This window comes from Amphiprion ocellaris, chromosome 7 (genome assembly GCF_022539595.1).
Source record: "Amphiprion ocellaris isolate individual 3 ecotype Okinawa chromosome 7, ASM2253959v1, whole genome shotgun sequence".
Classification (NCBI taxonomy): domain Eukaryota; kingdom Metazoa; phylum Chordata; class Actinopteri; family Pomacentridae; genus Amphiprion; species Amphiprion ocellaris.
Window position 1 is genome coordinate 29,679,689 of NC_072772.1, and position 26,753 is coordinate 29,706,441.

The window sequence follows — 26,753 nt, forward strand, 5'->3', positions numbered from 1 at the left end:
TGTTTTTCTGATTGTGCTTTTATTGTTACGACATTAAGATAATTATTTTTAAGATGTAGTCCAATTTATGTCTGTGGAACCCCTAGTTCTGAGAAATTTTGTCACATTTGTCTAAATTATTTTTTTGGTTTTGCAAGCTCTTTGAAAACTCTGTGACAATATGGCCTGTAATTACAGCTGTAATTCTTGGGGCATAAGTATGAGGGGACAAAGGCCAAAAAGCACCCTGGTAAGGTACATGTTTTGTTATTTTTGAGCTGTGGAAGAAAGAAAGGTAAAAAATTACTCAGTTCAAGCGGAGATGGTACTTTTCATTTGTATGTTTGTATATGAATATATTTATATATCGAACTAAAAAACTGAAAATAATGAATGCATTTGCAAAAGTTTGGGCACCTGTTAAGTGAACAGTTCCTCGTCTTGCAAATATCACTCCTTTTGAATGTAATTTGTAAGTTGTTTTGCACAAAAAACACATTTAAAATCTACCCACACATTCTCCAAGACAGATTATTGATGCACATTTGCAGAAGTCATCCGCTAAGGTTTTAAATTTCTCATGCAGATCATGTTTGTGAATCACTGCTGCACAGTGGAAGAGAGCACCACAGCTCCTGTCAGCTTTCACGTCTAACAGGGACTATTATCTGGAAGTTTTCTCGATCTTCCAGATATTGTCTTGATTTCCACAGTTCCTCTTAAACTGATATCTCTCAATTCCATTTTTGTCATCGGCTGACAATTGACCTGAATTACAATTCTTAAACAGTCAGGTAAGACCTAAGGAGTTAGTGAGACTTTACAGTGTCTGAATGTTTTCACAAGTTACAGTTCACCTTTAGAAAACAACAAAATGTTTATCAAAGTGTACCAGACTTATGGATACTTTTTAAAGCTAAATGAAGTTTTTTTTTTTTTTATTGCTGCAAAATGAAGAAACAAACCTACATTAATTTATTTTATCAAATGAGACAAAAGTAGGAAAATGGCACTCTCAAGACATACAATTTCAGAGACATAAATGTTCCATTTTTAGTCTGTAGGTTTAGTGAAAGAATGAAAACAAGGAGCTTTTTTTTTTTTTTTTAAATTCGTGCCTTTCGGTGCCATTCATTGGTGCTTGCCGGCTGTCAGTCTCCTGTGGGCGGTGTCAGCTGACAAATGATACTTCCAGTAAGTCCTCACATGCTGCACAGCAGAGTCAACAGGCTGGACGAGGCGCAAGCGGCACATCGCTCCAAACGGAAAACAACAACAAAGCAGCGGCTCAACTCCCTGTGGCCACTAACTCTACTTTATTCCACTAGAAAAGGGCCTTTTAAGAAGCAGACCTTTTATTTTTTACGACTGTTAATACAGATCCCCACCGGCTTGGGATGTGACTTCCAGCGCAGACTTTGCGCCCAGGCGGAGCACAGTTTTCCCGGACAGATTCATCTCACATTTCAGCGGCGAAGTGACTTTTTTCGGGGGGAGGGGGAGCGACAGGTTGGTCACATTTACATGACATTGTAACTCTTGTCATTTTTTTTTTCAAACCTCACGATTATGGCGGAAGCGGCCCAGCAGCCACACCTGGTGGAGATCGACCCGGATTTTGAGCCCCTGTCGCGGCCCCGGTCGTGCACTTGGCCCCTGCCCCGGCCGGAGTTCATCAACCCTGGCGACTCCAACACGTCCTCGCCGGTGCCGTCCGTGAAGCAAGAGCCCGCCGGTACCAACGACTTCATCAACAACCTGAGCCTGCTGGAGGAGACCGAGGACTTCACGGAGCAGAAGCCCGTCATCCTCTGCACTGATTTCCAGTGTCAGGAGAACTGCGTCCACCAGCAAGCTCCACAGCAGCAGCAGCAGCAGCAGCAGCAGCCTCCACATCAGCAGCAGCAGCATCAGCAGCACCCGAACCCACAACTCCCCCATCAGCAGCAGCAGCAGCAGCAGCAGCAGCAGCAGCAGCAGGTGCCTCTGCTCTCCACCCCGGTGGGCTCGTCCTCCTCGGCGGCCGCGGCAGCCGCTGCAGCCGCTGCCCAGAGGAAGAGCAGCTCCTCCCGGCGAAACGCATGGGGGAATATGTCATATGCAGACCTCATTACCAAAGCTATCGAAAGTTCTCCCGAGAACCGACTAACTCTATCTCAGATCTATGACTGGATGGTGAAGAGTGTGCCTTATTTCAAGGACAAAGGAGACAGCAACAGCTCTGCAGGCTGGAAGGTACGTTTTGATACTTTTTGTACGTGTGTGTATGTATGTGGTGGTTGATGCTTCTCATGCCACTTCTTACACAGACTGATCCAGAGGGGAGTTTTGATCGGTCTGTGGTATTTACAGTGGCTTCACAGGGTCATCATCGTGTGTTTTTATCTCTTGTGGTGTCGTTGGAATATCCCTCCTGGGATTTCTGGCTTGTCTGAGCTGTTTAATGATCATTTTATTGTGATTATATAACAATTTTTTTGGTCAGTGTTGTTTTTAATCTCCATCATCAACCATCATCCTTCTGCAGGGACTTCTGCTCATATGTGCACTTTTCCCCCGTCCACAAATGTTAAATGAGAGAAGAGCATGCATGAAAAGTTAAATGACTTTCCACAGTCACACGTCTCCCTCCATTGTTAGCTATGGCAATTTCATAAACTGACCAATTGCTACCAGCACCTTACCCAGTCATCTGTCCTCTTCCTGCACTGTCATTCATTTTAGTCTCCTGACTCAACAGGGTTTTTCTTCTTTTTGCCTTATTGCATCCATCAACGTGCTATTCATGAAATGCCTCGACCTCTGACTCAGTAGATTGACTTCTCTTCTTTGCTGCTGGTAATTTTTAAAAACCAAGATGGTAGATTTTTAAGGGCTAAATCAGCTTTCTGTATTCGAGTGCGGGCCTTGAATGAAGCTGTACGTCTGTGTCGTAAGGAGATACCAGAGTCGCTCATGCGTCCTAGAAACGGTCCAAAATATTACACAAGAGGGGACCTAAACATTTGTGATGTGGTGTGACAGCAGGCCCTCCCACTGCACACTATTGAAGGGCGTAAACCTCCATTTGGAGACACATAGTTTCAGTGGTGTCTGACAATAAATTAATGACAGTCTACTCTCCCAGCAGGAAATCATAGTGAGCCTGCAGCCACACAGTGAGAGATTTATTATGGCTTCCCTCTGTTATGGGCTGTCTGGGTAGCCGATGAAATTTAAAGCAGTTGTGAAGAGAGCTCTTTTTTTTTTTTTTCTGTCTTCCCCTCTCCGAGCAGTCCATGTTTGAGTCATGTGCTGAGAGATGACACATTCACATCAGTCACAAATGCCAAAGAGAATGTCTTTTTTTAGTTCTCAGTGAATCTGACACACAAACAGATTTACTAACAAAGATAATTCTTTTGCATCTTTCACATTTTTGCTGGTTTTGGCTGAACACCTCGCTGCTCCAGATTCATCCATTTGTCGTAGGTGTTTACAAAAAAGCACAAAACTCTCATGGAGCTGTCAGACGTCGTACCGTCAAGTCAAGTTAAATGAGAGTGGAAAAACCTACTCAGTGTAGTGGAATACACACAGTCAACAAAGCAGGTACTGGACAGCTGTTGCTAAGCTGGTGTTATTGTTCAAGTAGGTTTCTCCCCTTATTTATTTATTTATTAAATGCATGTGTGCTTTAACAAGCTTCATATCTGTGCTGCTCTGTAGATTTGTTATGATTTGTAGGCATAAAATGTAATTTTTTTGATCACTTTATTACCCAGAGTGGTGCACAAATCCAACTTTAAAGTGAAATGTGTGTTCATGTTAGTGTGAATATCATTATATTAACCGTGTTTTTGACCAAGAGCCTTTTTTAAATGAACATGACAACACTCATCCAGATTACTTTTGATTAATTAACACAGCAAATTTCTGCAAAGGATGCATTCATGTGGGAAATGAATCCAGAATCTGTAAGTATTGTGTGGTGAGGCAGCATCTCAAAATCCAAACACCTACAGAGTGTTAGTCACACTGACTCTCAGGTTGCGAAATATCAACGGAAAGGTTTTTTTTACTATAAAATGATGTAATGAGCATTTTTGATGAGACTTCTCGCATTACCACATGAATGTCAGGAGTACTATTAGCACCACAGCGGCTATGAAACACACCTGCAGCCAACACTTTCCAAGCAATTCCTGCTAGTTACAGTGTAATTTGGAAGTTATTATACAGCAGAAAGCGGCTACGGCAAGAAGTGACCGAGAGTTAATTGTCTCCAGCGTCATCACCTACAATAGTAGATCATTTACATTCTGCAGAACACGCAGCAGAGTCACAGTGACAAAGACGGACCATGTCACCGTGTCTTCATCAATACCACTAAATAAACAGTGAAAATTTCTCACAGTCGTTCCATCCCTTGAACAGTTTTTTCTCTGTGATTGGCGGCTTGGAGAGGGGAGCGCAGCCGCCGCCTGGGCTCTCTGCTTATCCTGCCATGTTGGGGGTGTAAACTGAGTAATACTGTGGGAAAGCGGAGTGCCATTCACTGCTGCGAGGGGAGTTATTCATAGAGCTCCCCTCGGCTCCACACAGGGGGCCTTCACACATTGTCTCCTCAGAGCGAGCTCACTTATAAGGCGGGCTGAGCTAAAAAGAATATGCCGCCGTGGTGAAGATGCTGATATAAAATGTAAATGATGTGGCGAGCCGTGCGTGCAGTTGTTCTGCTGCTGCCTTTTGAAGTCAAAGGATATTTCTAGACAGTCAAGTTAATTCGCCAGTGTTTAGCTCCATGGGTGTCTCCATTTGAAATGTGAGAAAATATTTTTTTCAGCGATGAATCACAAATTGTCAAATATGGCTTTTTGATCTTCATCCACCGTGTTATATTCTGTCTGGACTGGGGTGAAATGACTGATTGAAAATATGTAAATTGTGTGGCAGAACCTCCTTTCAAAGATGCCGGTTTCGCAAAATGAGTTTAGACATTCAAACAAAAGCACAAATAACCTTGAATTTTTACCCCGTGAACCTCCACAGAGCACGAAACAACACTGACAACCTGTTCTGTGGTTTGTGGAAATATTGGCTTGATTCATAGGTTGACTAAGTCGGTTTTTGTGTTGTCAGACATACAGTAAATCTCACTGACAGAAGTCACAACACAATCGCTTTGTTTCTAGGAAGCAGTGACTGTTCAACACCTTTGAATATTAGCTGTAATTTACTTTTGGTTCAGCCTTTGTGAACTTATTAAGAATCATTTTTCTGTGTTGCTGATGCAGACGTGGTTCCCCTAAAGTGTTCTGGCCGGAGCACATGAAGTTTTCATTAATGCATGATTAAGACTGTCTGCTCTATAATTGTTTGAGGCCGAGCTGGTTTCGCAGAGCTGCTGATCCTCCACATTCAGTCGTGTCTGAACTGAGTCATGACAGCCTCCATACTTCTCAGGCCGTCTGTGACAGTGTGAATTTTGAGGACAGTTGTGCCAGGTGGGACCAGCTTGGAGAAGCTCTGTGAGTGGACTGGACACTGGCCCTGGCACAGGATGCCATCCAACAGGAAGGAGAGCAGATGGCGCAAATGATGTATCACCAAACCTCTCTGCAGAGCTGCTTATTTATTTCTAATGTGTCACTTTCTCCAGCAGACTGTCCACTTTTTGAAAACGTTATTAATGCATGCAGCTCAAATATCACACAAAGCACACACACACACACACACACACACACGTTTCACACACACTTGCATATATGCCAAAAGTCTGTTCTTTCTGGTATTTCTCTACTATACGTACGTCACTGCAGGATAAATATTTGCCGCATGGTTCAGGTACGCTTTGATGTCAGTATCGAGATCACCTCGGTTGTAGGTTCTCTCTGTACACGACGCTCTCTTGACCTGAAATTCCTCAGCCCACGTTGGTAAACACTCCCACGGATCTCAAAACAAACTGTGTCGGAGCAGACAAACACACGGGTCCAAGCAGATTGTACAGCAGGCGACACAAGGGTCATTACCATGTAAATGCACCTATTGACTCCAGTCGCTCTTAGTCTTACAGTAAACACTGAGAACATCGCAGAGAGAAGAGACTCCCGTAAGTTGTGTCGCCGATCTGAAAGCGTTTTAATGACAAACTTCTAAATTATAGAACATTCCAACAAGCCTTTTCTAATGGCTGCATTCTTCTGGAATCAAACTCAATTTTAAGCTTCAGATTTATCATTTATTCAGATGTGTTAGTCATCCATTTAGAACCATTTGCTAACTTCATATGTTTGCAATAAGCTAATATTAGCTGATATCTTGGCTTGGTTGATTAGTCGTGTTACTCTTATCCCCGATGCTTCATCGCACTAGTTGGTCATGTTACCAGAGTTTGTATTTAACCTCCCCATTGATGAATAAATGCAATATGGTAGAAATGATTACAACGTGCACCTTACGGAGTCACGGCACTATAAAACAATCCAGAAGTTAAGCTTCCTTAGGCGTAAACTAAAATATTCTAATATGGGAGTTATCTAATGGAAGAAAAAAGATTTTCATGTACAAAACTTTGCTTGAAAGTAAAACACAATAATATTTGTCTTTATTCACGAACTGTCAAATTTATGCAAAAGTACCATCAATACAATATTACAGTGAAGTTTCCAGCTCATTTGTTTCCAACTTGGCCTTGAATGGTTCAGTTTTACCAGAAGTATGGAAAGGAATGCTGCCCTGGTATCAATGGTGTGGCAGAATTTCTGCTAAACACCGCATTAATTAGAATTTAACTGGTTGATAATTCTGTTTCAGTCGCATTGCACCTCTAGTTTGTGTTATTAGCTTGAAGTTTTTATTATTTACAGCTTTTTTCAGCATATTTCCCATGAACCCCAGGAATATGGCTTAAAGAAATTTAGCAACGAATAATCCTAAGCACAAAGCTGGTTATACTTTATCACAGACTGTTTGTTTCTGTGGGACTCAGTGTGTCTTATAGGACAGAGAGCTGGATAGAACAGCAGTCCTCCTGTTTCTACTGGTTCAAAACACACACGCACACACACACACACACACACACCTCTCACCCCCCTGAGGCAGTCGAGGAGTCCTGCCTTGGCATTGCCCCAAGACATGAGGGGCAGCTGTGTTTCTCAGGCAAAGGGCTGAAGAAGCTCTCCTCACCCTCCTCCCCATTTCCTGCCTGTGTCGCCTGCCTCTCCATTCCCTGGTTCTCTGCCTCAGCACAAAGTAGGCCACACTTGGCGTTTTTGAAGGGTTACTGGAGCCTCCCCTTACCCTCATGGTCCAACCCTAAGGAGCTAACTGCTGACTGTCTTCAGAGAGAAATTAAGCTATAAAGAGAGAGAGAGAGACCCAGAATGCGCTAAGTTCAGTCTGGGTGACACTTGTTAGGAGTTGCATAACAAGACATTTACTGGAATCAGGGAGCCGCAGGCCAAAGTCTGGTGCCACTGGTTAGTCAGCGGAACTGTGAGGCACTGTGTTAGAGATATGTGGGACGCTGGTCTCCTGTGTGTGTGTGTGTGTGTGTGTGTGTGTGTGTGTGTGTGTGTGTGTGTGTGTGTGTGTGTGTGTGTGTGTGTGTGTGTGTGTGTGCGCACATAACCTGGGCCTCATAATTAAAGCCCTGCTGCTGGCAGATGCACAGACACGATGACAGACAGACAGACAGGCCGACACAGAGAGCATTCCAGCACAGGCTTTTATATCTTTTTTATTGTGGCACGATATTCTGCCTTTTTTCCTTCTCGCCCCAGATGATTTTAATCCAGTATCTTCTTACAACTGCCTGTCTCCCCCCTCTTCCTTTTCACTTTTGGTATCACTTAGTGCTTTGAAGTGCTGAATCACCATAGCTGGCACAGCAGAGGTGTTAAAAAGCAGCTGTGGGTATTGATGATTACCACCTGTTGGTCTTTAATCTGCTCTGTCTGGGACTGCAGTAATGATTATTGCCATTATCAGCTGACATACTGATTCTTTATCACACTAAATAACAAACGATTGAGCGTATATCGCTCTGAGAAGAGAGTGAAAAAGCCCATCAAATCTTCAAAACTGTATGGTTGCATCTTTAAATCCATAATCCAAGCTACCCAATGTTACAAAAATTGCGATCAAAATTTTGATTAACAGCTCCTTTGATTGTTTCAGCACAAGTAGATCCACTTAGCTGTGTGTTTGTGGCCGAGCATGACATGAAAATATGATGTAACTGTGCTCGTCTGCTCTGATCCGATTGAGCAACACTGTAAAACTAGTAGCTCCAACACATGATTTCCCAACGTCATGTTTTCATCCTGTCCTGCTCCACATTTGTGTACCTTTTAGCGCCGGCATCGCTATTACTCTCTGTTGTGTTTCATTCTGTCTTACCGAGAACCATTTTGGGATATTAATCAAATCTGAGCAGACTCAAATAGTAAACAGGCAGGAAAGCAGGTCAGTGTGGTGCAGCCGGGCTGTCAATTGGTGTCTGGGTGTTTATGTCTGCGTGTGGCACACGTGGCTTTTATTTACAGATCCAGCAATTCTGTAGCTATGAAGTCATTTTAACCTCAAATGAAGATCACCGATTGATCCCATGTGTTGTTCTCACTCGAAAAAGTTCAGATTCTGTTCACTGCTCTCGCTTGCCAGACTGTTCTGCGGACGTCATAGTTTTTCTTCACTCAGATTGTCCCCAAACGCATGAAGAATCTACGTAACATAAAAATACGTTTTTCATTTAAAAGGAGGATTTCTGTTGCTCCACCTAAAGCAGCCACCTTGAATCTGCAGGAGGTTGATGTGCTTATTGATGCTCCAGATGGTCTGGCAAAAAATATGCAGTCAGGGTTTTTATTATGAGCCACCAATGAGAAATTTACTAAGAAACTGAGTCAAACAAATGGTTTTCTTTAACATGTTTTATGATTATTACAAATGTCATGTAGTTTTAGTGCTTTTTATAGAAGTAAGAGAAAGTGTGGTCTCACTACACAGCTGTTGAATCTCCTTCCACCTTCTTATTTTCAATTTGCCTACATCATTCTACACCGAATTTTTTTTTTACCATACTCTTTACTTTAAAAATAAGGTTTTTAAGATTTAAAGTTCCATAAATGCCACTTTGATGGCAACTGGAGTCAAATTTAAATGTGAATCAATGGTCAAACTCCAGCTTTACTTCTCTTAAAGTAAGTTAAACAGTGTGTTGGTCGCACTGCTGGTAACTTCACAAGTAGCAAACCTCTATCTCAGTAGAAAGGACACTGGAAAATCCCATAATGTGCTCCTTTCATTTTGAGAATTCAAACAAATCATGTCAAATGTGTACACGGGGTGTTTCCACCCACCTCAGACGCTGGCACCGCACAACCCCGCCGCGCTCCTTCCAGAGTTTTTGTTTTGTCAGTTCTTTTTCTGGCCGCAGACCAGAGGACAGATCATTCAGTGCATGCAGCGTCCAGTAAATACACACCGAGTGTAAGTGATGTACAAAAAAAGATACCGGCGGCGGAGAGTAGAACCTCATTCAGCAAGACAGAGGAGTGGTGCCCACGCAGGTTGCTTTACACTAGAGTTGAAAACATGGACTTGACATCCAGTGCTGTTGTCAGGTAAACAGTCATTTGGGATGAGTCACAATGTTTTGCTTTTCTGAGTGCTGGGTTTGGTAGTAGCGGGACGGCAGCACGTGATCATTTGTTTTGACCGTGGTATTACCCGGGCATGGCCGTCTGCTTCATGGAATAGGCTGCTGCGCTGCATTTTTATCACGACTTCTCATCGGTGTGAAAAATTTGAAAAATCTCCGGCGAGGTTACAGGAAGACCTCAGCATTGTTTTATGGTGCAAAAAGAGGAAGTGTTGTGTGTGATTTTTAAATTATTTCACCATCGAATGAGAAGTGAAAGCCCTCAGCAGAAAAAAAAAAGTGGTGTCCCATCGATTTCTCATAGCTTATGTGTGTGTGTGTGTATTTGTGTGTGTGTGAAGTGGCTGCAGACACACAAGGAGCGAGCAGAGCAACACTTTTTTATGGGACCGCTCACTGCTGAGGGCCCCAAACCACAGGCATTACCCAGACCCACATTGTTGTGCAATTCCTGCCCTAAAGCGATTATGCACGGTGCCTGTCAGACTGGCCCGGCATTATCACACCATCACACACTCATTCAGGCCCTCTATCACATACGTGAACGCTCACCAGAGCTGTATAGCTGTCTGGCATGGGTGAAAATTTCAATCCACGCTTTAATCAGAAGTGCCATTATGACTGCGCGTCTGACGGCAGGTTCCCGCCGCTCGTGTTGTCGCAGGGAGCCGATGGTTTGTTTTGAGGCCAAAGTGCGTAACAACGTAACCAAACCGCCCTCAGGAGTGTTCACTTTAGGTTTGCATTGGTGTCGCAACATTGTCGTGCTATTGTCTGTGTTGTATAGCAAAGCTCTTGACTGACGTAGTTCAGAGAGCAGAGGTTACCAGCAGTTAGGTTTCACTTGACATCAACTAGATCGTTTTTAGTCACTTTTCTGTTCAAGAATAGATTTCTGTAAGCCATTTCCAAAGCAAGCCCTGCCAGTTTCCACTACGTAGCGTGTCGCATGTCTGTTCTATTGCTCGATATAAACAAGCTGAATGTACTGTACAGTCTGCGGGTAGCATCTCCGCTTTCCAGTGTGGCTCCTCTTTCAGGGGTTTTGTGTTAAATTCTAGGAAACGCAGCAGTGCCAGGCAGGCTGATTGGATGTGTAACCACATGCAGAGTCATTTTTCTCTCAGTGATTCATTCATATCCTGGTTGAAGTAATTGACGAGAAAGATTACGCTGTTTTGTTAACAATCCAGGGATGTTTTCATTGTTTAAAGATATCTTCATTTGGAATTTTACTCTGCTTAGTTTTGACGTGGAGAGAAACATTGGAGAAGGTTGCATGCCATCTGAAACTTTGAATTTAGTTTGACAGTCTGTACTGCACTAATAATAGAGCTTTAATACCATTGTTGAGCTCCATCTGTCTTATCTTATCAATCTGTCAGAAATAATGTGAAATGTGGAAACACTCCTGCTCTCAGGAAAAGCAGGGAATTTGCTTTTTATTGCTAATTGCACAAACTGCAACAGTAATAAAGTGTTTTTTTTTATTACATATGATATGCTCTGTGTCAGCACATGCACTTGGCTGCAGTGATTGCATAAATGCTCTTTTTTTCTTCAATCTATTGTCTCTATCTTCTTCCACCTGCTCATCTCCGCTTTGAAAAATGCAAATTTCTGCCTGTGACTGACAGGAAGTGGGTGCTTTGAAAGCAGTACAAGGTATGTGGGGTAGTTATGTCATCGGGAGAGGAAGCAACACTGAGCGTGACGCCAGAATCAGTGGCTTCTTCCTCTTCCAGCATTTCCTTCGTTCTTCCTCTTAGCTCCACTCTGAGCTGGGAAACGAATCGGTGTCACTTCTTATCGGCCCTCTAAGTAAATATTTAAAATTCTCTGAATGTTCACATTGAGATATTATGATGTACACTTGACAAATTCAGCTAAATAATACTGAGTGTTAAACAGGGTAAATGCTGAAGCGAGACTCCCTGTCCTGACTTGTCCTGATGCCAGCTTGATAATGGTCCCTTTGAATGGGATGCCAAGTTCAGGTTTTGGCTCGGTTAATATCACACTTAGAGTTTACGGTCTCTCACAAAAATGTGGCTGATGAAGTTTTTATGTTGATATCAGTCTAGTTTGACTTTCTACCCAGAGAGGGAACAAAATATTCACCAAAATCTCTTTCTAGAATGTTTTTGAAAGACTTTTATTTAGCTTAGCAACAAACTTACATTGAATCTACTGTTGGCGATTGGTGTAGTAGCTACAAATAACAAAGACAATGATATTAGTGATAATAATAATATCAAAAAACAAGTGTACATGAGTGCCCGAGCAATGCATGTTTTTAAACAATGTTCATATTGCATTTAAAAACACAAAAATATGTCTTTTTTGAGAAAACCAATTCACGAATCCAGTCATCAGTTCCTGATGCGTGTCCTGCTCACTTCACTTATATGTATTTAATTTTTAGATGTGTCACTGTTACTTCCTTTGCACATTAAGTCCATTAAAAAAGACTTTGTGATAAAAGAAATAATGGCTCCACTGCCTTTCATAAGGTTTTTCTTTGTGTGTGTGTTTTTTTTCTTGTTTTTTTTCACGGGAAACGGTTATGACTCATGCTAATTTTAGAACCGGAGAACAGGTAAGTGCATTACAGCCTCGCAGAGGTATCGACATATGTGCTGCTTCACGGGTGTTGTGCACATGGGAGGAGAGGCGAACCTATCAGGAACCAGAATCAAAAATGTAAAACGAAATCATTTTCCTCCATGATGACGGCTCATCCATCAGTCAAAGGTCTTCTACAAAGGACAGAAAGCGCAGAAAAAATGATTATTTATGGCTTCAAACTCCAAAAATATGAGCCTTGATGTCAGTTCAAGGTTGACGGTATGCCCTCTTTTACACTCTTTCAAGTACTAACCTCCAGCTGAGGTCCTTTAATTTTGGTGACATTTTTGGCGCTCAACAGGAATCTGTGTAGTGCTGCAGATTTTAAGAACAGGGAGTATTCAGACAGTGTGGGCGGTCAATGTTCTCAGGTTCTCTGTTGATGTTTGAGCTTTTGCAGGTATCAACTTTTTTCACTTTTCTTCCACATGTTGCTGAATTTCGTAAAGACAAACCCATATAGCATGTAAACTACTTAACTTTTCACAAACAGTCGTCTTCACAAAGATACTTTAGAAGTCAAGTTGTTTGCATCGACGCTTTACAGGCTATTAAAACAACACACAAAGGAAGCGTGCCGGTGAGAAATCCTCTCGGCTCTGTAACTGGATGGAGACTCATCGTTGGAGCAGTAAAACAGCTCTGGGATATCCCCATGTTTGCTAGTTTGAACAGGGGGTAACAAGCGTATAAATATAACCCCCATAACACCCCTCCTCGTCCCTCCAGCGGTGGGTCAGGCCTTCGGTTCAGGCTGCCACACAGGCACCCAGCAGTGGTCCACACACTGCATCTTTATGCAAGGCCGAGCAGGCAGCGGCCCAGCCCAGTGGCTACGCCGATCAGAGGCAAAAAATATCCCCCACTCCACAGACACAGCTCTGTGCATTTACAGACTCGCATTGTGTTGCACATAGCAACACATGCACATATTTTAGCATGGCAAGCTTAGCCAGCACAACCCGGTCCCTGTCTATACACATGAGCTGCGTGCCGCTTAAATCTGAGTCAGGAAATCAACAAGAGCGGGCACAACATGTAAACACAGAGCCCCGATCGCCCATTATTTTCAAAGCAGATATCGTAAACAACATGTATTGTGAGAAAATGCAGCGTTAATCATTCGGTTAGTCTCTTATGAGTGCAGTCACACGTTGAGGTTTGATTTTTGGAGCCTTGTGCAACAATGTAAATGGGTGTAAATGTATCATACTGTTAAGTTTTTCTTAGAATTGACGCACTTAAAGGGCTCCAGGTGGCAGCATTAAAAAGAATTGAGTCGTCACAAAGAATTAGTGACAAAAGCAGTTAATCTATCAGTTGATGATTGAAGCGAAACCCTTAATAAGTTATTGTACTGAATTATGGTTACAGTCTGCTTTATATTAGATAATTGTAAAGTGATAACCCAATACCATCCTGTCAACACAAGCTGAAATTGAAAACCTGACCATTGTCATGAAGCTAAAAAATGTAGATGTTTTGATTTATGGGGGATTTTTTGCAGCCTAAGTGAGCTAAAATGTCTCAACAACTTGACCAAAAATATGAAGTAGGCGTATTTTGTCAGAAATTGTTCTCCTGAATCGTTCTTCTACATGTTATTTGCCACAGAGTTGCTTCTGGTCAGCTTCTCGTCCTTTTCCTTACTGGCCTGATGAAATGAAAACAAGGAATTGCAAAACCCTGATTGGCTGCTGGAGGTTCGTTGCCACTGACCACAAAATCTTGGGCTCGCTTCCAGTGGACTGTTTGACTTGCTGATTATATAGTTTAAAGTTTGAATGTATGGTCACTCACTTGCTTATTCAGTCGATTTCCCCTTCAGAGTAATTTGTCCAAATGTCAGGCCTGGACGAACTAGAGGAAATGGCAAATGATGTATTGTTCTGTCCCCGAGTTCTGTTTGTTTGGGTCCATAATGAGGGCAAATCTTAAGTGGGGAACTATTTCTAAGATGTACAGTAAGAGCTTTACCCGCCATTGTAATCCTGCTGTAAAAAGTCTACCTGGACAAGGCCCCACTCCTTCCTTTTTCCTCTTGTTTTGCCCTGTCAGACTAGAGAGTTTTGATTAGGAAGTTGTGGCTCTTGAACCCGCTGTTTTCTCCGGCGAGTCCCTTTCTTTGCACCTACCAGGGTCTCGTTTTGCATAAAAACCAGAGGCATCAGTGGGATCAGTATCAGGACTGGCCAGCTCTTCCTGTGCGGATACCATGCAGCAGGAAGTTCACTAATAGCCACTCTGCCACTCGTCTCGCTCGCTGCTCGTCTCACACTGTCATACGGTGATGAAAGATCCCGGAGTGTCAGTGGCTTCGCTGAGTCTCGCCATATGCACAAAACCACTTGCAAGACTATTTATCATTTGTCTCCAGTGTCTGTGGGACTGATCAATCTTCAGCTTAACCAATCAACGTCCATTCAGCCGTCCAAGTTCAGCTGTGTGTGTGTGGGTGTGTGTGTGTGTGCGTTTGGAGGGGAAGAGGGGGGTTGGCTGCACTAAGATTGCTTGCAGAGGATTGTGAAAAGGCGATTCTGCCAAGAAGGCCGTCAGTAAATACATTTGCAGACAGATTTGCTCCTGCATGACTTGCGTTTTCTGCCTTTCCATCTGCGCTTTATGACGGTCATATAACTCAGCATCTGACAATGGCCATTTGGAGAAGGCACTTTCCTGGAAGTCATAGACTGCTACTTGGGCTCGTACAAGTCTAAAGTGAATTTGAGAAGCTGCACACTGAGTGCTCTGTGTCCGAGCCTCGCTCTCCCTTTCTCTTTGCCAAATTGATTTATTGGAAGCTGACGTCAGCGGGCGAGAAAGGGACCCTTTTTTCCCCTGCAACACAAGTGTGCGGATCATCTGTGGCAAGCAGTGTACATGCATGATGTCCCAGAGGAGCGAGTGAAAAGGACAAGGGAGGAATAGAAGGCTAAGAAGGAGGCGGGACGGAGGGCGAGGGCAGGAGCGACCTATTTCTGGCTAGAACCATATCCTAGGGTCACTTTCCGTTTTTAATCTGAGACTTTTTTAAAAACAGAAATTGTGGCAAGACAGATTTCTTTTTATATCCCTGCTAACAGTGATATGTTTCTTCCTTTCTGACCAGTCAGACCTGAGGCGCTGTACTGTGCTGCTCGCTGCTATGCAACATTAATGACAACAATCATTCACTTTGCTCCAGACTGGGTTTTTTTTGTTGTTGTGTTGGGTTTTTTTTTTAAACCGAGGGTGTGAATAATAAAGAAGGCCCAAGGCTTTACATTTCCTGTGCTCTGCTTTTGATTTCCACTGCCTTTTATGATCATCACTGTATTGACTTTAGTAAATAGGCCAGTGATTATCGCTGGTCACTTCAATATTGGTGCTGATGATAACCTATCAAACTGCAAACACATGAAGTCATCACAGTCTGTTCATATTGCTTTGTGAACGTGTTTTGCTGTATTTAGTTGCATGTAAGAGAGACAAAGATGAATTCATTGGCCAAAATATTAGCATTTTTCATGCTTGTTGACAGAGAATTATCACAATTAATGAAGAACAAAACACTATCAACTTGTCACACAATATGTTTTGATGAGTAATGCTGAATGAAAACAGCAAAAATGAAGTTCAAGGGGTGACTTCAGTTCAGAAAATATTCTTAAATGATTAAATAAAGCTTCATTATGGTTCTAACTTATTTGCTTTTTATTAACTGTGTCTGAAATGATGAAAGTGTCTTAAATCAATATCGCACACATTAACACTTTTATGTGCCACATAATAATATTATAAATCAGAGAAATGGGACCAGCAAAGTCAACAAACAGCCCAAGGCCTGATTCCTATCCTTTTTTGTAGTTAGAAGTTGGTAGCTAATGCTACTGCTAGCAGTGTATGACTACATATTTTAGGCTTTTTGTATCCTCAGTGGGACTGTAGCATTTCAAATGGTGGGACTTTTGTTGTGTTGCGTCAGGTCACCTGCATATCTTGCAGCAGATGTCACTCAGCTTTAAAAGTCCCAGCAACATGTGTGTTTTTTCCCTCATTTTGGTCCAACGTGTGCGTTACATAACCACCTTTCCTGTAGCCTGATGGCTGATTGTGATGATTGGGGCTGATGCTTTTAACATCAGTTTATCATCATTATTCAGGGATTTTTTTTGTTTTGTTTTTCAACTGTTATTAAGATCATTTTATCCCCAGGCTCCAAGCATGTGTGAGGAGCAATACACACAATTGATACAACTGCAACAGTCTTCCTGATATCCTGACAAGTTTCTTTAATGTCTAATAAAGGAGCTGCCATTTTCCAGTGTAAACTGTTGCACCAAATATTCCCTGATGCCTCGATTTAGCTGCATATACTTACAATTTATTTGATCTTGTCATTATTGACTATCAGTATCCAATCTGTCTAAAAACCCACTTTGCCTGGTTAAACAATCAGGAAAAGAAATCCCTCCAAATTAAAGCAGAATTTCCACAGAAAGAAAAAATAAATGTGACTTATGGCTGTCACTGCAGTTTAGTTTGTAGAGTTTTAAAACCGCTGCATTGTTGGAAATTCCTTAATCTTAGAGCCAGCGTCTGAGATACTTTTTGCAGAACGGTACTTTGAGGGATTTTAATTTACATCATGATTTACACTAGAAGCAAATAAACATACAATGATCAATGAACAAGCAGTTCTAAGTACATATCTATCCAGATATTAGATGTCAACTTTTGGTATTTGATAGCTTTTCTCTCTGCATTTAAACACCATTTGATGTTGGCTCTTTCTCCAGATCACAGAATACTCTCTGCCACAGACAGGAGAAATCACCGTGGGTGTATTTTATGATGACTTTGTGGTTCCAGCTCCCGGTCACTCGCTGCCCTGCCCTCTCACCTGGAACTGTGTGCTCAGCCCCATGCTGTTGTTAAGTGGGCAGACATGCTGAGCTGGTGTTTGGCTAATGACAAGTTTGCACGTTTTCTGTCTTAACCGCACTGCTCTAACTCAGCCAGACTCAGCACAAACCTCCAGACATGACCAAGCTGCAGCTTTAGGCCGACTTACTTAGGTGGTTAGAAGCGGTGCACGGGCTCTATAGGATGTCCCCATCGCAGCTGCAGACATTACATAGAAAATAGCAGCTTACAGTGCAAGAACACACCTTCTGTTTGGGCTGAAATCTTGGCAACAAAAAGGTGAGAATGCCTGTTCAGGACAGCACCGTTTCTCTAATGAGTTCAGTGGAAAGGATGCAGGGAAACCACATTTTTTACTTTCATCTGTTCCATATCGCTGGTAAATGTGTGTGAAGCTGCAGCTGCAGCCGTGTGAGATCATACCTGCTGCAGTGAGGAGCTGCACTTTGTGCCTATAGCTGTACAGGCTCTGCAGCCGAGGTTTCACTTGTGGCTTTACTTGATTCAAAGCAGCACTGCATGTAGGTGGTGTTGCGCTCTTTTGGGGATTTTTTTTTTCTTTATTAGACGATTTGACATTTGAGCAGCTCTGAGAGCGTCAGCGCCTCAGTCGGTTTGCCAGCATCTGTCTGGCACGCCATCTTCATTTTTCTGCAAGAGCACGGCCACAGTGAGAAAGCAAGAGAGAGGAAAAGGAAGGAAACAGGCTGAGGAGGGGAGGGAAGGTAGAGGAAAAATGCAGAGAGAGGAGGAGGAGAAGGAAGGAAGAGAAAATAAGGTGAGGGAAATGGATTGGAGAATGAAAACAAGATGAAGAGATGAGAAAGATGAATAAAAGAGAGGAGATGAAAGGAGTTGGGCGTATAGGAGAGGAGATGACATTAAAAAGGGGTGAGGAGATGAGAAGTCAAGCGAAGGAGCAAAGCTAGACGAGGGTGATGTACCGAACAGTGTGGCCTTTCAGTAGTGCTGCCAGAGAAGGAGTTTAAATCAGCACAGTGTGTTCTCTGCTGATCCGAGCCCACTCCGTCACACACAACCCCTCTTTCTCCATTACTTAAACACTTCAAACACATTCTGCTGCTCACATACACTACGGTCACGTGTGGACTCATGACGTATCCAGTCACGTAATTCTACAGGTCGCACATTACTTTCATTTAATGAACATAGTCTGACATCAGGCATTAATGCCAGTTGCTAAACATAAACTGTTTTGGCAGTTTTGGAGGAGGAGGCGGGGGGGCGGGTTGAATTTGTGGTGTCCACTTGGCGCACGACCCTGCGGCTTCGCATTCCATGCCTTTTTCTCTGCTTACCGACCGCCATGTTTCCTGTGAGACAGGAAGTCAGCTCTGTTTCCTGCCACAGTCCTCTTTCATGTGGTCACTTCCTTGTGTTTTGCCAGCGCCGCTCTGTTCTGTTGACTCAGAGGACGGAGGTGGTGCTCCTTACGGTGGGCTCAGGAACAACACAGAGAGGTCTTTTTTTAATCACAAAGTAGCCTTCAGTGATGCAGCAATGTCAGGCTACAGGTAATATTTATTATGATGTGCAAAGCATGTATTAACATTTCCAGTGTTATTTTGAGTGCAATGTGCTTTTCTGAACTGTCTTCATTGATTTTTGCTTTTTTTTTTCTGGGAAAAGACAAAAAAAACTTCTGCGATGAGACCCTGTTATTGTCATATTTTTACAAAACACAAGATAGGACCGTCCTCTCACGACAGCAATCACTTCTGTGAATTATTGGGTTTTGTAACCTTGCTGAGGAATGTTGATTGTGATGGCCGCCTGGCTGGGAATCCTGCCTTAACTGTTTCCTAAGAGATACTAACAAGTTGGCTGTGATTACAATTGAACTTTGCACACAGTGATTAGCTGGAATGTTTAGATTCCTGTGTACTGCAGCCAGAGATAAATCAGTGTCACATACGGTCTCGGGATCCAAAAGAAACAAGAGTTTTAATTTGTAAAGAAAATGTAATATATTAAAAAGATGAAAAATAATCAAGAGGAAAAAGTTGAGGCATGTCTCTTCATTATTAGCACAAAGAAGTTTTCATTCATACATATGTGTCTTGCTTCATGTGCGTGTGTTCGTCCCGAGTAGCGTGCGTTTGCAGACCGCTATATCACTGCCTGCAGAGGAGGGAGCTGCAAAATCAAAACCATACTGTGCTGCTGTTTGTCGTACTGCCATTCCACTAAAAACATGAGCTGGCACTCTGTCACACACACACAGTGGGAGACGAGGCTTTTCCATTGGCCCCAGCAGACACCCTTCAGCCGCACTCCCCACACGGCACACCGAGTTCTGCCGAGTTCTGGCAGTTCCCATCAGAGCAGTTTTTATGACCCTTCACTTGTTACTCCCTCTCGCTTGCACCAATACTTTAATTTTTTATTTTTTTTTCAAATGTTCCCAGTCATCACACCCTTTAGCATGACATCAGCCAAAATAGAAACCAAAGTGGCCAAAGTAGAGACTTTAGCTGCGAGTTTCTGCTTTGCTGTCATCAGGATGATATAGGGCTGTAACAGGACATCCCGGCGTCTGTGCGCACATTGCAGTCATTCCTTATTGCAGCACAGCTGAAATCAGCAGCACTCTTAGCAGTCATGGGAAAGAGAAGCTCATGACCAGACTTTGCTCCTCGCCTTTTGTCATAGCTACCGATGTGCACGAGGAGGAGAAAGGGGGGGAGAAAAGCATTTGCTAAGCTAATCAGGGAAGGGCTGTCACGTACCTCAGATCATGCAAACTAGCCCGAGACCATTGGCTGAGGCGGTCGGGCCATTTGATTCAGAGGAAATGACATTCATTTGTGTTCAGAGAGGTCCTCATGTGGAAAGGAAAGAGAAGAAATGGGAGAGGTTAAAGAGAAAATGAAAGAATTTTACACATTTACATTCACCTGTGACGAGTTGTGCAACGTCTTCTGGGGCTCTCAGAGTTTGAGAAAAATAACCCCGGTAGTGTCATCTCAGCTTCAGCAGCAGATTTAACGTTTTTAAGAGAAAGTGTTGGAGCTGGAAATGTGTTGGGAGTTAACAGCTCTGTGGTGGGAGGTCCAGTAAAAGATGCTATCAAGTGGCGTTAAAGGCAGTAATAGGGTGCAGTGTTTTAAGAGCTTGACCCATTCTAGTATCGTCAAAATATCTGGCCACCTTCTTTGATTTTAAGCACTTTTAAAGACAAAAAGTCTCTTGAAGTCTCCCAGCTGTAGAGGAGTGCAACACTAAATGGCTGGAATGCCTCTTTAATCATTTAAGTGAATTATTGAGGGGAAGTGTCAAACCTTTGCTCCTTTTCTCTGTTTTATATCACTGTAAATTGATTATGTGTGAGTGTTGGAGTGCAGTTTGAAGGCTTAAGGAATATTAGAATGTGATGTTTGCAGACTAAACAAGAAATTCATCAACAACAATAAGAAGTAAGTGTGGCATAGGTTAGATTGGGACCAGATTTAAGAGTCCAGGCCGAGCAGAGTTGGTAGAGATGAGGAGAAGCAGAGGTGAAGGCAGAGCAGAGGGCAGACTGTGAACCAGATGTGAAGCGGTGACTCACAACAGGAACAGGCTTGATGACGTTAGCCACTATGCACGCTAAGCTGTGTGTGTCTCTGTGTGTGTGTGTGTGTGTGTGTGTGTGTGCCGGGAGTTCCAGCCTTTTTCTTCCAAAACAACCAGCTTTACGCATGCACAGTAATGTCTGGACAAGGCTCATTACTTCATGTTAAGTCCTGGACGCAAAATGATACAGAACGGGAGTGTAAATTATTCTCCGGGGGTAAACGGTCACAACAGGTTGAGCCGGCGGGTTTGAAAAATCCGGCCGAAAAACAAACCGAGTCTGAAATGATGAGCAACCCGAGCGTCCCATTACAGTAGCAGAGGGAGAGAAAACGGCGTCTCGCTTTCTGTGGTTTGCTCAGCAGACATTTGCCCAATATTCTCGCTCTTTTGTTTGCCCTGTTTTTATAACGCTTCACTAGCTTCCTGCACAAAAAAATTCGTTTTTCCACTGGTGGCGTCACTAAGCAACGTTCGAGCGCCACATTGATGTGTCTGTAAGGAGGAAAGATTAGTCTGTTTCCTCCCTTTGATTTTGTGCTGGTTTAGACAAGACACAGTCAGGTGGAATGTGGCTGTTGGTTTAATGGTGTTTTACAATAGGCCCCTCTGTTTTGGGAAGGAAGGCCCTCATGTACAGTGTATTTGGAGAAAAGTGTGCCTGCAGTTTAATCCTCGCTCTGTTCAGGATGTATCACTCACAGAGCAAACTCACTGGCATCTATTGTGTGCGTGTTTGTGCACATGTGTTTTCTGAATAGCAAATGGCATTAGACTGCTGAGTGACCACAAAATCTCCCTTTTCTCCTCATAAGTCAGCTGTCGAGCCGAGCGTGCTTTTAAAAGACAACCACCTGTACGGATGGATTTGCACTTGTGTGATGAAGCAGAACTGAGGTGTTGTGGGAAAAGGGCAAATCTCTCTGTTTGTCTGTCTCCTCACACAGCTTTTCTCTCTCTTTCGTCTCCTCTGCAGAACTCCATTAGACACAACCTGTCCCTGCACAGCCGCTTTGTTCGTGTCCAGAATGAAGGGACGGGGAAGAGCTCGTGGTGGATGTTGAACCCGGAAGGCGGGAAGAGCGGCAAGTCCCCACGACGCCGGGCGGCCTCCATGGACAACAACAGCAAGTTCACCAAGAGCAGAGGGAGAGCAGCGAAGAAAAAGGTAAGTCGGTCCAGGACCCATCTGTAGTCTTATGCTCAGACATACTCTAGCGTTGCTTTCTTCTATAAAAGAAACTAATTTTACTAGTGTGTTGATTAATCCGTGTGCTCTGCTGAATTGAGATACGGTGAGATAAATATCACCAAGAATTGGGATGGATTTTGGACATTAAATATGTCAAATTAACTTAAACATCAGCTGAATAGTCACTTTATGGGTACAGATTTGGAAGGAATATATTCTGGTGCTTTTATCTTTGAGCCCTGTTTTATTTCCACTGCTTTCTGCCAACAGTATGTTAAATTGATTGACTCTGGCACGCATAGTATTGTCGGTGCACTGAGAGTCTCCTTGTCTCCCCACAGCTGTCCCTGCAGGGCGGCCCTGACGGAGGCGCAGACAGCCCTGGATCCTACTCCAAGTGGCCTGGCAGCCCCAACTCCCACAGCAACGACGACTACGATGCGTGGAACAGCTTCAGGCCTCGGACGAGCTCGAACGCCAGCACGCTGAGCGGCCGCCTCTCTCCCTTCATGCCCGAGGACGACCTGGGAGAGGCAGATGTACATATGGGCTACCCAGGAGCCCCCGGGGCCAAGATGACAGCCACACTGCCCAGCCTCACTGAGATGACAGGCTCTTTGGGACACAGCTCTGAGAACGTCATGGAGAACCTTCTGGACAACCTGAACTTGCTGTCGCCCAACAACTCTCAGGTTGGAGGAGGGGCAACGACCCCCGGCTCCTCTCAGTCCTCCCCCTCTCCTATGATGCAGCCCAGCCCAGGGTATCCTGCCTACAGCTCCCCCAGCATGGCCTCACAGTCCCAGCCAGACTACCACAAGTGTGTGTACGGCCAAGCGGGGATGAACACCCTGTCTCCAATGCCGCTGCAGACGCTGTCGGAGAGCAAGCCCAGCTTCGGGCCCAGCATGGGCCAGTACAGCTGCACTGCGGGGCTTCTAAAGGAGCTGCTGACATCAGATACAGACCAGCACGGAGAGCTGATGCCGTCGGTGGACACCGTGGTGTCTCAGTCCAGCGGCGGCTGCATGCTGCCGCCTTACAGCAGCAGCCAACATGCAGCCAAACTCATGGGAGGAGGGAACGGTCACCCGCATGGCCTCTCTCACACTCACCCACACAATGTGCACAGCCAAGCCCCGTCCTCATCACCAGCTATGAACGGCCGCTTGCTCATGTCCCTGAGCTACAACGGGGGCAGCTCGCGGCTGCCTGCAGCCAAAAGCCACATGCAGATGCCTTACAGTCTCTCCGGCCACCTAAGCGGAGGAGGAATGCCCGGCGGCTTCTGTCCTCTGAACACCAACGGATTCGGCCGGCCGGGCCTGTCACCACCCTCATACCCAGAGAAACTGCCCAGCGACCTGGATGACATGTCCATCGAGAAGTTTGAGTTTGACATGGAGACGGTGCTCCATGACACTCTGATGGACGGAGACTCGCTGGACTTCAACTTTGAGCCGGTGGTGACCCAGCAAGGTTTCCCACATGGGGTGAAGACCACCACACACAGCTGGGTGTCAGGGTAGAGACTGTAATGCAAAAAAAAAAAAAAAAGAAAAAAGTTCCTATTGTTGCTGTTTGGTAAACTCGTTTGAGACTAAACGTGTATCTTAAGATGCATTTTATTCTCATCTCAACATCACCTGCAATTTCTTTTCCAATGACATTCCTGTTTCAAAAAAATTACATCAGCAGGCTGAGATTGGTTGCAGCCTGCTGCAGACAAATCACCTTTAGGGCCCCTGAAAATGAAGTCAGGTTTATTTTAACAGTCTGTACGAACTAAGTGCCAAACATTTTGCCTTAACAGAAGAGCCAAACTGAAACACACCTCTCTGGTTTACTCACAAAGGTTACAGAGTTGAGTAGTAATTTAGTCGAGTCTGTAATTTTTGACACTGCCAACTACATCTCATCAGCAGCTGCAGCACAATGTGTAGAAGTGCACAAACTCATGCTGTTTACTGTGTCACCAGTCAAGCTTTTGTATGTACAAATAATGATAATTGATTAGCGCTGCAGACGGGCGATGAAGGTGATCTGGCTCCTGGAGTTTGTGGACTGTCATGATAGTAAAACAAGCGAGGGATTTCTCAAAGAATCCTTGGGTGATGTTACATTATAACTGACTTATTATCTGAATGTACATAGTGTAATCATACGGTTTGTAAAATCAGGTCTCGTCGTGTATTTTTAAAGATTGTAAATAGTGTTTACAGAATGGAAGCAAAAATCAAGGCAACCGAAAATGAGCTCAGAGAAAAACTGGATCCGATTCTTCTAAACACAGATCTGCGCTTGAGATCAATCAGGCTGTAAAATGATAATTTACTTTCTGATTTCTTTGTACATACATTAAGAATGTATATTAAAATGATGTAGTAGATGTTTAGTAGATTTAGTATATATTTGAGACATAAGTTATTTGTGGTTAATATAGATTTATGCTGTTGCATAACCTGCACTCAGACATCAGAATTGTTCTGGGTTATTTGTCACTCTGAACCTTAATACCACAGGGGCCTATTTATTGTGCCTAACAAAGTAGATTTTGACTGCAGGCTTGAAGGGTTTTAATATTGTAAATGTCTACGGTCCAGAAGATACTCAAATCCAGCAGTCTTGAAGAAAAGAACAGTGAACTCTTTTATTTTCAATTTCCTGCTTTCACTTGTCTGCAGAAGAAATAAGTGACTGTAAATTGTTATTGTTAAGGTTTCCTGAACGCTTTTTCGGCACTGTGATTGTGATGAGGTCGAGGCGGTTTTGGATAAAAGATATTCTCAGTGCTACTGTTGTTGTCACGCCGAGGCTGAATGAGGCGTGCAGAGATCGTCACTGCAAGTAAACCAGCCGGTGCCCTGTATGGCTTCAGAGCTCTTTGTATTTCCCTGTTTGTCTCGAAAGTTTAGTGATCCAGATTAGTACAGTATGATTGCTTTTTTTGTTCAACAGAGCCCTCTAAATGCTGTCATTAGGAACAGCCTTACTACTTTCACTCTGCCCCTCCTACCTCTACCTATCATTATGTCTTTTTTAAGCATCTGATATAATGGTAACGCGTGACTTGATAACAGCCAATCATCTTTTTTTAATCTGTTTTAGTCATTATTTAAAGTTTCCCCCGAAAAGCGCCACTAAGTGTTACGTATCTGAGCTTGTATATTTGCATTTTCAAACTTGCTTTTCCCACCTATTGCTGTACTAACAACAAACTCTCCAGCCTGCCGGTGACTTATTATGCAGAAGCAGATAATCGTGCACGAGACTGTCGCGACCTTCGTCTGTCAACGTGACTGATTCTCATAAAGTCGACTGGTTTTGGTGGCTGAATGTGATAAAACTGAGAGCCTTTATTATCCGATTGATCTAGAATCCTCACACGTCAGTAGGCGATCCCGTGTTGTCTAAGTATGCAGGTTTTTAATTATCAACCACAGGTGAAAGATCCTCAATTTACTTTTGTTTTTTGGATGAAATGAAAACGTGCATACTCCAGAACAGCAACGGCAAACGATCTGACTCCACTGACAGATTTTAAGAAAGAGCGAGCAAGTTAAAGTGAGTAAAAATACCATTTTTAACATTTCAAAAGGCAGAGGAGCCGATAAAGAAGCTGCTGTTTGGCTTTGTTGCCAGGTGTTGCCTTTTCCTACCCAAACATGCCATAGTGTACTATAGCCAAATTTGCCTTTTGAAGTCAAAGTGATATATTTAGCATTTTTATCATGTGATGTGCTCAGAACTATATATATTTGTGCCGGTCACTCAAGTCAGGATAAACTGTAATGAATCCATGTAGGTTCACTCTAAAAGTTAAAGAGCTGTACTAAGTAAATTATATCTCAAACATTTTGAAATGATTGAATCTATGCATTGTATTCCTTAATTTTATGTTGCTCTTGTTATATTTTTCTTTTTCTTTGGACTTTAAACAGAGATATTTTATTGTAACATAGCGCTGTGAGATGTTATGGTGTCGTTGTTGTCAAAACTCTATGTTCCAGATAGTTATATGGGAAAAAATGAAGTTTATTTAGAAAAAATAGATGATGCAGTGATTGATACGCTAAGCTTTTTGTAAACTGACAATGTTGTTTTTATTGTATTCAGCTACGGTTTTTAGAAAATAGCATCAAAAAAGCAAATTACAGAAAAAAAATGTAAAGATATATTGCATTTTTAAAACTGAAACACACAATATTTATTCGTCAGAGAAGTCCTGCTCAAAATGATGCAGATTCTGGACCAATTTAGATATTGCACTTTTACTTACATTTTATAACAAAAGGGCTCCTCGTAACAAGAGGAAGAGTTCCCATTTCATATTTAAAATACAAAAAATCTGTTACATTTACCTAATGCAGGTATACAGGAATAAATTGGAATTGTGCTGTGTGATTTGCAATCAATACAAATATGTAACTTGTTCAATATTAATGTATTAAGACCTAAATAAATGTACTTCTGTGTAAAAGATGTGTCAGATTTGTTTTTCAGAAATAGGAATCATATTGCATGCAGAAGTTGATTTTTGAAGTTTTGGTTAGGTTCAAACATGTCTTCGGAGACGTAATCTGTCAGTGCTCCCTGAAGAAGACCATAAGAGGAGGTTATAAAGCAAAGACAAAAGAAGTACAGACTTAAAATATGCTGAAAGTAAGCACAGGAGAGAGACAAATGGGGAAAAAATGAATCTAAATGTGCAAAAAAAGGCCTGTAGGTTAATTTGGTTTGGTAAATCAAGCAATAAGCCCACTGCTAGTTGGTTATTCTGCCTCCACAGCAGTCAGATCTGATTATTCCACATATTACTGTATA

At 43.0% G+C, this 26,753-nt stretch overlaps 1 protein-coding gene across 1 annotated transcript; it reads left to right on the forward strand.

Annotated features, from left to right (window-relative positions):
• The first annotated feature begins 1,182 nt into the window (after positions 1–1,182).
• On the forward strand, positions 1,183–26,409 carry foxo1a (forkhead box O1 a). Its single transcript, XM_023262759.3, has 3 exons — positions 1,183–2,214; positions 21,714–21,905; positions 22,271–26,409. Exons 1-3 carry the CDS (start codon positions 1,549–1,551, stop codon positions 23,456–23,458), a joined length of 2,046 nt encoding a protein of 681 aa, XP_023118527.2. The 5' UTR covers positions 1,183–1,548; the 3' UTR covers positions 23,459–26,409.
• The last annotated feature ends 344 nt before the right edge of the window (positions 26,410–26,753 follow it).